Source organism: Elgaria multicarinata, chromosome 18, assembly GCF_023053635.1.
Source record: "Elgaria multicarinata webbii isolate HBS135686 ecotype San Diego chromosome 18, rElgMul1.1.pri, whole genome shotgun sequence".
In the NCBI taxonomy this organism is placed as follows: Eukaryota; Metazoa; Chordata; class Lepidosauria; order Squamata; family Anguidae; genus Elgaria; species Elgaria multicarinata.
This window is the reverse complement of record NC_086188.1, coordinates 23370067-23385248: the sequence shown is the minus strand read 5'-3', so window position 1 is coordinate 23385248 and position 15182 is coordinate 23370067. Positions and strand designations below refer to the sequence as shown.

General features: G+C 48.3%; 1 protein-coding gene across 4 annotated transcripts in view; it reads right to left on the bottom strand.

Moving 5' to 3' along the window:
- Positions 1–15182, bottom strand: part of PATZ1 (POZ/BTB and AT hook containing zinc finger 1) — a 33531-nt gene that overhangs the window by 12997 nt on the left and 5352 nt on the right. For 2 of the 4 annotated variants that reach the window (XM_063144134.1, XM_063144133.1), the window contains exon 2: positions 12922–12985. In XM_063144134.1, the coding sequence (XP_063000204.1) occupies positions 12922–12985 (64 nt within the window). Of the gene's footprint in view, positions 1–4422; positions 4495–12921; positions 12986–15182 lie in introns of all 4 variants that reach the window. The other 2 variants (XM_063144131.1, XM_063144132.1) reach the window with 2 other exon arrangements.

Below are 15182 nucleotides of genomic sequence, written 5' to 3'. Positions count from 1 at the left end.
CCAAGCAGGCAAGCTTTTCCCCATTTCAGGCCACAGCTGGAGGATTCAAGCAAACAAGCAGGGAAGCCAACAGGACTGTGACCTTGTAACCGCTGAAGACTGATTTACAAGGCCACAGAATCATCTGCATCCATTGCGCATAGCCGCCCCAGCTGCTACTGGGATTATCCCAGTGTTCCCAGCTAAATTCATGGCTGCAATGCAAAGCTTGCAGAGAACTGCAAACGTTGAAATGAACGGGGAAGTTCTCCGCGTGCTGTTGGGTGTCCCAAAGCCACTGGGTTGGGTGGAATAACTGCACAATGCTCTGTGCCTATCCCAAAGTAGGAGAGATGGCGAGGAGAGGAGGCGCTCTTTGAATCCGCAGGTGTGCAGAAAAGCCAGAGGAGCAGACCAGAAGAAGCCCTGAACGGCCACCAGGACTCAGCACAGGAGTCAGAAATGTAAGGAATTCCAAGAATGAGGAGCGGCAGCAACAGACATCCCCCCCATTCCCTGATGCAGTGCATGTGGGAATCTTCTCCTCTCTGGCTGCACGTATGATAGACCTATCATGTGTTGTTAACTTATGGAATTCACCCAGCAGTGAGACCAGCATTGGCGTAGAGCCCCGGGTGAAGGTAGGGCTGGGGTGGGTGGCAGTGCCCCTCACCTGCTCCTCCCTACCCCATGGCGGAGGTGAGGTTGGGACCAGGTAGATGAAACTTTCTTTTGGTGGGAATCCAGCAGGGGCTGGATCCATGCTTAGAGTAGACCCACTGAAATTAGTGGGATTTCAGAGAGTCATGACTAACTTAAGCTCCATTGATCTAAATGGGTTTACTCCAAGTGTGACAAAATCTGGATCCACACACAGATCTAGGAGGCACCTCCTCACCCTCTTTCCCACCTTCTTTGCTTGGACTCCTCTGTGTCCTTAAAGCCAAGAGGGGCGCATGGGTGGGGGGCTGCACGGGCCAGGGGCTGCTCCTTCTCCCCACAAGGCTGAGGGCAACACATGGAGGCTCCAGGCCCTCTGCAAGCTCCTTTACAAACTCCATCTCCCAACTCTGGAGCCTTTCCTAAAGCTGAACGCCCTCGTGCCTCGGACAAGGCATGTTGAGATCCGTGCAACTCTGGGGCCGCACACTTCACTACAGGAGAGGCCGGCAGCGGGGATGCACAGCCTTATTTTCCTGGGGTGATGCAGAGCTGCCTGCTATTTGTTGGTAAGTGGGAGGCACGAACCATTGTTGAAATGCCACGTCATTTCCAAGGCTGCTCACAAGTACGGAAGAGGTGCCAGTCCACAGCCCTCCTGTGTCCATGCAGTTGCCTCTAGACCAGGCGTGTTGAACCTCAAACCCGTGGGCCTAAGGCACCAATCCAGCCTCCCGGGGTCCCCCAGCTGGCCACACCCACTTTCTCCCAACCACCAATCATTGTGTGGTTTCCTGGCGTTTGGGGCAGGTTTTATCGCATTCTGAAATGCTGAGATGCCTCTCTCAAGGCTCACTCATTGGAGGCTAGAGCTTTAAGCTGAAATGTGTCTGTATTTCTGGGTCCACCCCTTCTACCTTCAGCCCCGCCCACTAGTGGGATGTGGCCCCTGCGGGCTTCCTCTGAAACTGAATTGGGCCCTCTGGCAGAGCAAGGTTCAGCACCCCTGGCCTGGACTGCTGCCATTCAACCTAGTCCATCAGCGTGATGCACACCCGGGGCCTCCAGTGCATTCCCGCGGGTGGGGCTTCAGCACCTAGCAGGGCTGCCCTGCGTTCTACATAGCGGTCTCTTCTCTAGAATGAATGGAGAAGCATCCTTAGGGGCAAAAACTCCACGTATACGCCAGAGCATCTGCAGAGCTCCAGAGAGGAACGGTGAGGGCGAGAAGGAAAAAAAGCTAGCCAACGTGACAGCCATTAAAAAGCTGACAGTACAATTCTGAGTACTGTCTGAAATGGATTTGCTGGAATGGATTTGCTGGAATTTGAGACACCAACAACACTGCAAGAAAACAGTGCTGCATTTCTTAAGCTGATATGCATTCATGTCAGCTCCCACCAACTCCATGCCAGCCAATGAGTCCAACACATCTGGAAGGCACCAACTTGGGAAACGCTGATACAACGCAATTCCTTGTTTGTAAGAAGTCAGAGTCTTTTACCCTTCCCACTACCCAGAACAAAATGCTAGAAGAAAGGCCAATCCTGGCAGGGGGTTTATGATCTAAGTTCCTTGGAACAAGATGAAGAGGAGGGAAGGGGAGAAAGCCTCCAAACGGGACAGGACAGGAAGCAGGAGCTGGGAGCAAGCAGGGCAGGAAAGAGAAGGTACGCTTTTGAGGCGAGAAAGGAAGGTGGACTTAGGCAAGTAGATGGCCATGAACAGAGAGCTGAACACGAAGCAGAGCAGACGGGAGAGAGGGGGAAGGGGCAGCCAAGATTGTGTGGAGGAAAGAAGACTACAAAGGGTGGGAGCAGAGGGAGGGCTGCACAGGGACGTAGAAAAGATCCAGGCTGAAGCATTGTGCACAAAACCCAAGTTCCTGCCCTTTAAGAGAGGGAGCCAATTTTCTAGCCCTCACAGCTATAAAGGTGTGCTTGCAAGGGCCAGCGAGAGGATGAGGTGGTGGGCGAGGGCGGGGCTTCCATTTCCCTGCAGATCTCTTCCCCAGGACTAGCAGCTGCACAATCACCCGTGCAAATTTGTTATAAATGAGAGATTAGAAATTGGTTTCTTTTACATATTTTAGACAGGCTTCAAAATTCTGGGAGCAGCTTTTTACTCACTTTAATCCTGAACACATGCAGCCCCAACCCTAGCAGATTTAGAAGCAGAAATAACTATAGGGCAAAGGGCAAAACTGGGCCTTGCACATGTGAGATACTGGCTCAGCATGCAAGTCAGTCTGGAGGGGAGCAGCCCCCCACTCCTGGTTCCACATCCTGCTCCACCCAGCCACCCACCCCCTGGCAAAGGGTCTGGGCATTCACACTGCTTGCTAGACTGCGGCTGCCCTAGCTGTGCCCAAATGTTTCTTCGCTGGACCAGAGGGCAACCCTGAAACGTTCAGATAACACACTCCACTACAGGAGTATCCCCACCCTCTCTCCTTTTCTTTCTCCATCAGGTATTCTCTTATCTCTTTGGAATTCTAAAGGTCTTGCTTGCGCACTTAATTCTGCAGCTACGGAAGTTTGAGTTGAAATGATGCAGAATGGCAATAGTTTATATGTTACTGTGTAATAGTCTGGGGGTGGGGGAAACCTGTTAAAAAGGAAAGATGGCATGGTTTCTCTTTGTTATAGCAGATTTGGGAACAGGTCCACCAGGGTGTATACAGGGTGCTAAGCAGAACATTCTGCCTCCTCCTGCAGGATCCAGACCAGAACGTCATGATAAAAAACAAAATTATTGTAATCCGTATAACAAATTGACTTCACCAGGTATTGACTCTGGAATTACAAAAGATGAAAGTCAAAAGCAGATGTAAATTTCAAATACAACCTCTTGGGACATAGCGCTGAGCAAAATAGGTGCAGCTTTCATTTAGCAAAAACACTGTCTGGAATATGAGACTTTAGAAAAGGTTCTGATATAAGATATACCAGCTATAATTTTAAAAGACATTTTTTGCATAATCAACAGACAAGATGAATGAAATCCATCTACAACCAGGAAAGAGTTGCCAATGGAAAATGTACAACAGTTTCAATGATCCAGACTGAAATATAGAAATCTTCCAGCTGTTAGAAATAGCACCAGCTGCAGTTTCAAAACTAAATAGTCATATTCAGAACCGTGAAAGGGGAAAAAACAACCCTCCGGCAAGCGTACCTATGGAAGGGATTCCCAAATTATGAACTTAAGCACAAACCACAGGGAAGTTCTCCTGCACAAGCCCCAGGGAAAGGAAGGGAAGCTGCACAAGAGTTGCTCTTGTTCCTTTCTATGAGGCCCCTGTGCATCACCCAGTGGGTGGAGCCTGCTTTGTAAATTGTATAACCCCACAACTCACTGAAAAAAATAGGTATGAAATAATAACACTCTTTGTTGCTGTGCTTAATTTACTTATTTCTCTTGATGCCAGGTTATTCTCAATTAAAGTCAGTTATTGAATGGATAAGCAAAAATAATATTTTAAAGAAGGTGACAGAAATAAAGAGTCCAGAAAGCAAAAACTTTAGCAAGAACCAAAAACAAAACAAAGAGACACACAATCAGGTTCAAAGTAAATGAAAACATTTCAGTTTTTAAGATGTTAATGCCTTTAAAAATACAGTAAAATGTTATCAGAGAGTGTGGTCGTTAACTAATTATTAATAATAGTAAGAACAATAATGGAATACTCCAGTACTTTCCTATCAAACATTGCAAAGGCAGATAAATATACTAGAAGTAGAGAAGGTTTTTTTAAAAAAATAAACAGTGTTTAAGAAATACCTCTTGAAGTTTCAACTGCTCTATGGATGTAGATGTCTCTGAGCTTATTCCATGGAGGCTGGCAATTTCCTGCTAACAGGCAGGAAGTAAGAGAGATTAGAAAAGGAAGAGACTCATTCTGCATTGACATCAGTTGGGAAAAGAACGGGAGTGGCTGAATGCAGACTTTTAACTTTTATTTTTCAGGCAGTACAAGTTTAGTTTGTTTGAGGAATCAGATTATGGCTCCTAACACTTCATATAGGCAGATGTTACCTAAACGTGTCTGGTAAAAGGGGGTCACCCACAATGATAATGAAAACAACAACAAGAAAGCTCATTTCTTCTTCGCTGTTCCAACCAACACTGCAAACTTTAAGGACTGGCCACACAGCAGCACGGGCTGAGCACTGAGGATGAGGATTTGCTTTTGTGTGTCAGGGACAGAGTGCTTTGCAAGTGCAACATCAAGAGCAATGCATTCCCGCCCCCCGCCCCGGTTGTGTGTCATCGTTCATGCACGTGACTGTGCCCACGCAATTGCCTGTGGAATGCACAGAGCTTCGGGGGGGGGGGGGGCTCAGCTGTATTATTATTTTAAAGTATTTCTTGGCTGCCTTTCAGCGCAGAAGCCTGTACAAGCCAGGCCTCCAGAACTGCACAAATCACGGACAGCTTCCATAGGGAGGGACCAGTTGGTGCAAGCCACAGCTCTCTGGAAGTGAGTCCCGGGAGCTGCTGAGATAGGGGGCCACTGGGGAGATCAGCCTTCCCCAAGCTTGAGATGTGCTGGACTACTGGGATGATGGGAGTTGTAGTGAAACACATCTGGAGGTTGGAGAAGGCTGGAGTGTATAAACCAGGCCCAACTTAACCCCTTTGCCCAGGACTGCCCCACCCCAGGGTCCTCTAGTGCAGAGGGAGCAGCAGCTATGTCGGCCTCAAGGACAAAACTGGCCGCACCACAGAGTTTCCTTCCACGGTGGAGCTTTTGAATAACCAGGCGCTAACAAAGCAAAACAGGCAGAAACCCTGGCCCAGCAATGTTGCCTTTGCCCACCCCCCCATGCCCACCCCCCACCCCCCAAGCCCCTCTCCTGCCCCCCCCCGCTCTCACACACAACGGACTGGACTAAATGAGCTGCTAATTTCCATCCGCTTATCAGCACCAAGGTCCGCTCTCGAGTGGGTCGTCACTGTGCAGAACCCGAATGCGCTCTATGTGAAGTTAAAGGGAGACAAAGACAGAGAGAGGCACCAACACTTGCAGGGGCTGGAACTGTTGCTGGACGTGGAGAAAGGCTTGCAGAGCCACTAGTGGCATGACGCGAAGGGGCTCCAGGTAGCCTATTCAGGTGTAACTCACAGAAAACACTGTGAATCGTTTTAGGGATCTGAGCAGAAGAGAGCTGCTAGGTCCTCTGTTCTGGCAAAACAGCGATTCTCAGGGTCTTTCAATTCAGGTGTCCTTGAAACCTCACTCTGCTCTCTCTGAGGCCCTGAGCCCACCCGTGGCTCTCCTCAGCAGGCAAGTGCACAGAGGCCCCCTGGTGCAGCTCCTCGGTGGATCGGAGCATCACTAAGCCATCACTGGCACGGGAAAAGAACCCAAAGGGGCATCTCAGGCTCCCTGCTCAAACCAGCCTGTGGGGGGAAGCGGCCAGGGCCTGGGAAAGCTCCCACACGGCCCCGGCCCCGGCCCCTCGGGGGCTGCCGCGGACGGTTCTGAGGGTTGCACCGCCAGGTGGCTGCTGCTGTTGCAGAGGGATGCACCATGGCCTCTGACCTCCCCACTGAAATAGGATGGGGACTTTTTTCTAACTTTCCGCATCAAGCTGTCCGCCATGGACCCTGCTACCCCGCCCCATGTATTGCAGACAATTCTGGAGCATGTTGCAGGGTGCACGCTTAGTTCATCAGGACCCAGGACAGCTGTGCTTCATCACTGCTCTGGATGAACTGGGAATGTGACTGAGTACACAGACATGCCTGTGCCTTGGCGCTGCATCCTTCAGGGGAAGATGGGCGGGGGGGAGACATCTTGTCCACCACCAATACGTTCTCATTGAGGAGCCACTGATAAGTTTCTGAACACCCCAAGAATGCTCTGAAACATGGTTCAAACCGCTGCTGGGCTATGGACAGCAGGCGATTCCTTGAAGAATTAGCAAACAAGGAAATGTGCCCCCCTTTCAAAAAAAAATTAGCAACGGAGAGAACTATAGTTTCACAGCTATAATACTCAGAATCAACGTGACTGGTACACAAGAGAGGTGCAAACGGCCTCCAATGGAAGCTGGGAGGAGCTAAATCCAGCTTCCTGCAGTGGCTCTCCCAGTGCAGCCTCCCTCCGGCCCTCCGGCCTTGTGCCCTCCAGCTTGTTGGACTACAGCTCCTATCAGGAAAAGTTGTCCTAGTGACATCCACGTCAGATGGGATGTGGAAAAAAACATTGGGCCTTAATAAAGCTACATTTGCTTCCTGGGGTGTGAAACATGGAAAACTAAAAAAATAACTTGACAGTAAAGGTAGGGTGGCCACATGAAAAGGAAGACACAGACCCTGTATGTTTAACAGCTGTATAGAAAAGGGAATTTCAGCAGGTGTCCTTTCTATGCATGCAGCATCTGGTGAAATTCCCTCTTCATCACAACAGCTGAAGATGCAGGAGCCCTGCCCTCTTTTCTATCTGGTCACTCTTAGTATAGCTCCTGCAGCCTTAACTGTTGTGATGAAGAGGGAATTTTACCAGGTGCTGCATGCATACAGATGACACCTGCTGAAATTCCCTTTCCTATACAGCTGTTAAGCATACAGGACCCCTGTCCTCTTTTTCATACATGGTCATCCTACCTTTACATTAAAAAGGTAATTTAAAATTGAATGTGCCCAAAGCTATTACAGACTGTTCGGAGGAAAAGCAATATTAAACTATTGTTTCTTTTCCCCAACAGTGAATTCATAAAAAGAAAACACAAACACAAATTGAAGTCACCGGCCTGCCGATTAAAAATGCCTCATACCAATTAATCAACTTGTGACAACTTGGAGGGCCATTTGTGGTCTTCCAGATGTTTTGGCCTACAAGCCCCATCATACCTCAGCATTGGCTACGCTGTCTAGGGCTGATGGGAACTGTAGGCCAAAACAACAGGAGGGCCACCAGCAGCCTTAAGGCAAAATCCACTGAAAAGTCTTCCATTGCGATCAGGGTTTGTACAGGAGAATCCCCTTCTGGCTCTGGGCCCCTACGGATTAATTGACTGATTAAAAGAAGACCGAAGACCCAAGCCAGCCTTCCCCAGCATAGCGCCCTCCCAATCTGCTGGACTGCAATACCCATCATTCCCAGCCGGCATGATGGGAATTGTAATCCAACACATCTGGCGGACACTGGGCTGGGAAAGGCTGCCTAAGTGACCACAGAGCTGCTCTCCCTCTTTCCTTTTACATGTTGCCTTTTTTCCAGGCTTGTAAATCACCACTTTCCCCCAGATGACCAAGCCAGGAAGCTTTACAAAAGTTGTGGAGCTTGTTTTCCCCCTTTAAGGCTCAGATGAGCAGCAGGAAGCCTAGAAGTAGGGGTGATGGAGGCCAGTGCGCCCGTGTCTGTGGGGGATGTGTCTGTCTTTTAGGAACTCAAGGGTAGCGAGCAGTTGTGCAGGTCCTGCTTCTCCTTCTCCTGGCAAGATGGCCACAAAATTTCTCTCTGGGCTCCTGGCAGTGAGCCAAACTGCCAGGGGGATGATGGGGGGGGGGGGAGTGGGTTGCTAGATCACTGCCACACCGAAGCAGGAGAAGCAGCACCTGAGTGGATTCTCTTGAAAGAACAGGAGTCAGGTAGTGTGGACCAGCACGTCATGGTGGAAAGCGAAACTTCTGGACTGAGCAGGGCTGTTGGCCGACTCCCAGCCAGCGGCAGGTTTGAGGGCAAGGGGCCTTCCATGGGCCCCGTTCAAGGCTGGCTGGCTGACCCCTGCGGCCACTGGTGGGTGATGTGTTCCAACTGCACTACTCTGGCCTCCCCCGTGGCACCTTTAGGGGCTCCCCCACCCCCCAGCACTGACCAGGGAGCAGCGCAGGGTAGTGCAGGTGCCAGCAGATTTTGTTCCTTCCCCTCCACCTCTGGACTGGACAGGGAGAGGGCTGCGGTTGCACTGCCATCGTTTTCCCCAATGCCTCTGGGCCAGGCTAGCAGTTCACGCTGGGGGATCATCCCAGAGTATTGGAGAAGAGGAGGAGGAGGAGGAGAACGGCTGTGGCAGCACCTGCAGCAATTTTTAAAGAGCAGGTGGGTCCCAGCATTTTCCCCAGCATGCTAAGTGCCATCTCTGGGCTTAGGTAGCTTGCATGGTTTTGATAAATTCAATAATGAAATCAGCTGATCAATGGAAATCTTGGCTTTTGATAGTGCTGGAGACAGTCTTGTGCCCGCAAAAACAACAGTTGCCAACTGATCAAAAACCTGGCTTGGCACATGCAGCTTCAACAGTGGCTTGATCTGCAAAAGTCAGCCGGTGAAGTTTTTCACAGCATAGAGATAAGCTTTGTCTCCTGCTAGTGTTTGCGCATCAAACCAATGTTAAAAGACACAGCTACAGAGGCTGGTTAAAAAGCTGGCAATCCTAATGAATACCAATAAAATCTGTAGGTATCATTTAGTCCTAAATGTTTTTAGGACTGAGGATTAAGGGGCAAATTCAGAATTTTCTAGTACCTTGCTAGATACTTTTTATTTCCAATGAGACTGGAGAAAATAATATTTTTCTGATGCCAACTGTTAAGAGTTCATCTTAAGCAACTTCACCCAATGGGAGGCTTGAGGCAGGTTTAAGCTGCATAATCAGCCTCAAGGTCAAGATGGTGAGCTCTTCACAACTTCTACGGGGTTTGGGGTGGGGGCTGCCTGCTGATATTTAGGGTCACAAAGACCACTCAATCTCTTCCCAACAATTTAGGGCACCAACCCCAGAGCTGGCTAAGGGAAAAGTTCCAAGATGTAATTAGTTGTCTTGATTATCTTTTGACAAAAGGGAAAACCTTCATCCAATCAGCAAACCTTGCTGCTGCTGCAGCTGCTCCTGACCCCACACCCACGCCCACGCCCCTTCACAGGGGGCTCTCTCTGCCTTTGTCAACCCTGTATCTACAAACAAACAGGCTGAATCGTGCCAAAATGGCTGTGCCCAGGTCTCGCATCCGTGTCTTTCCCACCTCCCAACAGAGATTTGCTTCTGCTGAATTCTGGCGGATGGTCATTTAAAAAAAAGGTTTAGAGAATTCACAGAGTAAAATATCACTGCATGAAAAAAGAACCCCAAAAAGAGTTTAAAAAACCCAGGAGAGCAATAAACTTCGCAAGTGTGTGATTTCCTTTTGTACCATTCAGAATGGCAAATGGTAGCAGAAGGAAAGAAAATGGAAGTCACAAGATCAGATGAGCCCATCAGGGCTGCAGCAACCCCTGGAAAAAGCAAAGCGCTTAGCCCAAATGCCCATCTCCATACGTTGGTGTGGTTTTAAGGCTCAACTGGGAGCATCTGCTGCAACTTGAAATTTGCAAATACCACCATCCGTACTGTCCACAAAGATTTTTATGGCACAGTTCACAGGTAGGGAAGTATGGCAACCCCACACCTACGCTTGGATCTCCAACATGGCGCCCACTGTCATCTCTCTTGACACTCACCAACTATCTGTCTCTCCTAATTTTTATTTTATACTTAAGGTTTTGGTTTTTTTGTTTTAAATTGGAGGTTGCCGTGCTGCAAAGCAAAATGTTGTCCTCCAAAACCATCTTTATTTGGGTTTAAAAGAGTGGTTTTGTGTTTTGGAGCTCAGATCCGACCTCTGCCTTATCCTTATGTTCTTGGGCAAGCTGCTTTCTCACCAGTTTGCCTTCTGGGAAATGAGTTTTTGACTGGCTGTGCCCACCATGTCAGCCATTTTATGAATGAGCAAGGCCTGCCCATGTCAGCCATTTTGTGGGACTGCCCACGACACTGTCAACATTCCAAGGTTGGGGACACCTGCATGATGTCCAGGCCTACACAGCCACAATAATCCATGACCCCAGTGTCACTTAGGGCAGGAGGGAGATGGGTCTTAATAGACTGAGGCCTTAGCTAGACCTAAGGTTTATCCCGGGGTCATCCCTGCCTGCTCCCGGAATCCCCTGTGTGTCATTTACATGAACAGGGATGACCTCGGCACGATCCCGGGATAAACCTTAGGTCTAGCTAAGGCCTCAATGTATCCCACTACCCTCTTCTGCCCCAGTATGCATTCCCCATGTCTGTGACTGGTGTAATCGCATATAACTCAGCAATGGCCAGTGCGAAACTCACACAGTACAGATTCATTCAAAAGAGAACTGTATAAAAGAAATTGCTTCACAAACCACTGACCATTCAAGTTTGAAATGGGAGAGCGGCAGCCTCAACTAGCACTTCCTAAATTGTGCTGCAAACACAACACATCAAACACACCCTTGGGAAACATTCAGAAGCTGCCGGTAGAGCTCCACGTGGCCACTCCCTCCCAGGCAGGGGCAAAGCAGCAGGGCCGCATAATGCAAGCTTGTGTGGCTGGCAAGAGCTAGCCATCAGCTACTCGGCCAAATTCAAGTCATTCCTTCTTTGAAGTCCGACATGGCCTGCGCCCAACAGCCCCTCCCTATATGACCCTACACCTCTTTGGAGGTTTGTATGGGGGGCAGGCTTTGTGTTTCTACCCCTCCCACCAAGTGAAATCAGCAGGGCCTTCACAGCAATAGACTCGGTCCTTGCAAGTTCCACCCAAACGAAGCTGGCCAGCATTCAGCATATTTAGACTGGGCAGGTCTAAATATCTTTTTAAATATAGATTATCCTTCCAGATAACATTTTTAACCCATTAAAGTATGTTTTAAAGCTTACTGGTTGTTTTTCAATTGATTGTGACTTTAAGCTTTCTTTTTCCACTTTTGGAGCCTGTGCCACCATCCGGGGTTAAGGGACTGGAAGGCAACCACAAGAACCCAGCCTCCCCGCTCCCCCCTCCTGTGTACAAATCAAATTCCCTTCACTCAGCGGTGATTCCAGAGGACATTTCCTTGGGTCAGGACCATCCCGGGGCCCACGGCCCCAATTTTAGCTCTGCCCAAGGAAGCTAGAGGCTACTTAAGATAGGGTGGCCACATGAAAAGAGGACAGGGCTCCTGTATCCCATACTAGAGGCATTCAAGAGGCAGCCGGACAGCCATCTGTCAGGGATGCTTTAGGGTGGATTCCTGCAATGAGCAGGGGGTTGGACTCGATGGCCCTGTAGGCCCCTTCCAACTCTGCTATTCTATGATTTTATGATGATTCATATAGAAAAGGGAATTTCAGCAGGTGTCCTTTGTATGCATGCAGCACCTGGTGAAATTCCCTCTCCATCACAACAGTGAAAGATACAGTAGCCCTGCCCTCTTTTGCATCTGGTCACTCTAGTATAGCTCCTGCAGCTTTAACTGTTGTGATGAGGAGGGAATTTCACCAGGTGCTGCATACATGCAAAGGACACCTGCTGAAATTCTCCTTTCTATACAACTGTTAAAGATACAGGAACCCTGTCCTCTTTTTCATACATGGTCACCCTAGTTAAGAGAATCCTGTTTGCTGGCTCTGCCTCTTCTGAGCCCACTGAGGCAGCCTTGTTTTGGAGGCCCTAATCCTGGAACTGCTCCCACTCCTCTATCCTAGTTTGACATTACATGTAACTGTTATTAACATTGGCTGAAATGATCCCAAAGATTCCTCCCAAACTTCCTTCTCACAAGAGCTTCAGTGTTTGTAAGCTGCCTTGATTTTAATTCAAAAGACAGGTGTGGGGGGGTTTAATAAAAAAGAAGAAGATCCCATTAATACATAAGAATAATCAATAGAGAGCTCTCTCTACAGTTTAACTAAAAATATCTAATCTTATTGTTCTTCATACTCAAGTATAAACATGCATGTAACAGGGAAAGAAAGAAGAAACCTATACAAGCTAGCCATGTTACAGTTGAGCCGGAGCCATCATACGTCTCCTCTCTGCTAGGAAAAATGGGGAAAGCTTCCGATTTTGCTCAGTGCAATGTTCTGAGGGCTGTTCAACGAGGAACCCACAAGAGAATGTTCAATTGCTAACTAGAATGTCCCTAAAAACCAAGGCAGGACCGCAAGCCACCTGAAAAGGGAAAACCATCAGTAACGCTGATTGCACAGAGACAAAGCTACAAAGAGAGGGATTCATCAGAGGGCGGGGAAGCAGGAAGAAACATCTGGGAAGGGGGAGGGGATGTGGAAGAGACAGAGAAGCAAGCCATGACATCAGGAAGAGGGCAGGGAGGAAAGAGAGCGAGAGAGAGCGTGAAGCAAAGGGGCAGGCAGTCTCTGGAACATGTATGCAAAGAATGGGCATCTCAACGATCATATATTAAAGTGGCTCCACATCCTTCAAGTGCGCATGTCTTATTTTATGATGATGATTCACCCTCCTTCATCCCACAGTTCCTACCTGACATTTGTGAGGTCTCTCTGACGTGTGCACCTGTTTGATGTGCCCATTCAAGTGGTCAGGCCTTTAAAAAGAAACAGGCATAAGTGTGAGTTAAATATGCAACGACAGTTTTATCCAAACCAACCACAATTTTCAGCCGACCCACAGCTAAACTGCAATTATTCACTTGCTAAACTGGTTAGGTTTTCCCCAGAAGTCTAGGAGGGTCAGCACATTTCAGAGCTCTATATCAACTGCCCTATTTTCACTGCCACCATAAGTTGCCCTTGAGAACAAGGAAGCCATCCTATGCACGGGCAGGCAACAGAAATCACAGCCTGCATGCGGAATCCCCACTACACATCCTATTTCCCAGTGTGTTGACTAAACTAGGACCAATGTGTCCCCAACTGGACTGGTCTTCTGTAAATACTTCATGTCTGGAAGAATTCTGGTTCTCTCTGAATTGAGAGATCTAGAAATGACATGGAAATGATAAGCAAATTTTAGCCATGTAATATGACTTTGTGCTCCATTTTTGCTCACACCCTAAGAACATCAGAAGTGGCTTCTGTGGTCCAGCTAGCTCAGTATTGTCTATAACAACTTTCCTCAACCTGATGCCCTCCAGATGTTTTGGACTATAACACCCAGCATTCCTGGCCGGAATGGCTGAGGGTGATGGGAGTTGCAGCCCAACACTTCTGGAGTGCCCCAATTTGGGGAAGGCTGGTCTGCATTGACTGTCCACAGCTCCTCAGGGGCTTCAGCTGAGAAAAGCCTTTCCCAGTGCTACCTTGCGATGTCGCTGAGGATGGGGCTCCTTCTGCGGGCAGAGCGGGTGCTCAGCCACTAGTCACTGCCCTTCTTCGCATGTCCAGATTATACAGATATTGACATACCTCTTAGAATATTCCTAACATATACTTGCCTGTTAAGAATACCACAACAACAACAAATAAGAAAAGCTGCAAGACGTATCCAGTTTAAAAAAAACTTTGACTGACTAAAAAGCTGCTTCAATTACACATGCAGCTGTTTTTTTAAAAAAAAAAATTGTTATGTTTAAAACACGGTATTTATAAAAACTGCAGAGGGTGAGAATGATCTTAAAAGATCATTTGCACAATTTTTGGTGTCCTTTTGGTTGGCCTAATAAAGGTATTGCAGTAATATGGATTTTGGAATTGTTCTTAGGGCAAACACTGCTACCTTGTTTTTTTGTGCATCTTAAAGGAGATGCCCCCATCCCACCTCTCTCTCTCACACTCGCACACACACACAGGAATACCCCTTCACCTCATCTAAAAACAAAGCGTGTCTGCTTCCTGTTTTTAAAATTCATGTTCAAATTTATGCAATTTTATCAAGCAACTAAGATTTCTATCATCAGTAAAATACCTTTGTGCCTTCAAACATCAATGATGAAATTGAAGGGTTATTTTTAATGTAAATATGTTTAACTAAAAGTAAGTCTTAAAGTTTTTATTTTCAGCCTTTCCTTCGCTGCCTGAGTGCCCTTGTCTAGAAAGTGGGTTTGAATGACAGAAAACACTTTTGGTGGGTGCAGCTTGCTCCAGGATTACTCACAAGGCGCCATATAGCACAGCCTTCCCCAACCGGGTGCCCTCCAGAGGTGGTTGAGGAAAACTCCCAGCCAATATGGCTGGCTGGGGATGCTGGGAGTTGTAGTCCAACACCTCTGGAGGGCACCGAGTTGGGGAAGGCTGATCTTGCAGGACAGGGCCTGAGGGCACCTGATGTAGACAGCAGGTCTGTGCCTGGATGGAAGTCCAGCCGGGACATAAATGTGCTAAATAAATAAATAGCAAAAAATGGTTGTGGTCACTGAAATAAGTGTGATTCCGTTTTGCCATGAGGAAGGTTGCAAACTCTGCACGGATACTGGAGAGAATGTCCCGTTCGACTGGCTGGGGCTTCCATGTGGGCCTGGGTGCCCAACCCGTTTTATTTCCATTCAGCGGTCTTTTTGTGGGATGGTTCACCCGCTGATTTCAAGTGGACACACTCCCAGGGAAGAGCACACGGGAGTGTAGCCTGAACTATAAACAACCCCCACCCGCGTTACCAAGTGCAAATGAAATGGACAATTATTGTGGCATTGGTCCTGTTTTTTCGAGGCTTGCCAAAGCCTTTTTGAACAAGGGGACCCTGAAAAGGCGCTGATTTTCTTGGTGAGAGTCCCCCCCCCCCCCGGTGGGAAGAAAGCCTCGCATTGTCTGAGACCCAGAAGCTGCTTGGAAACAAGATTATCCCCC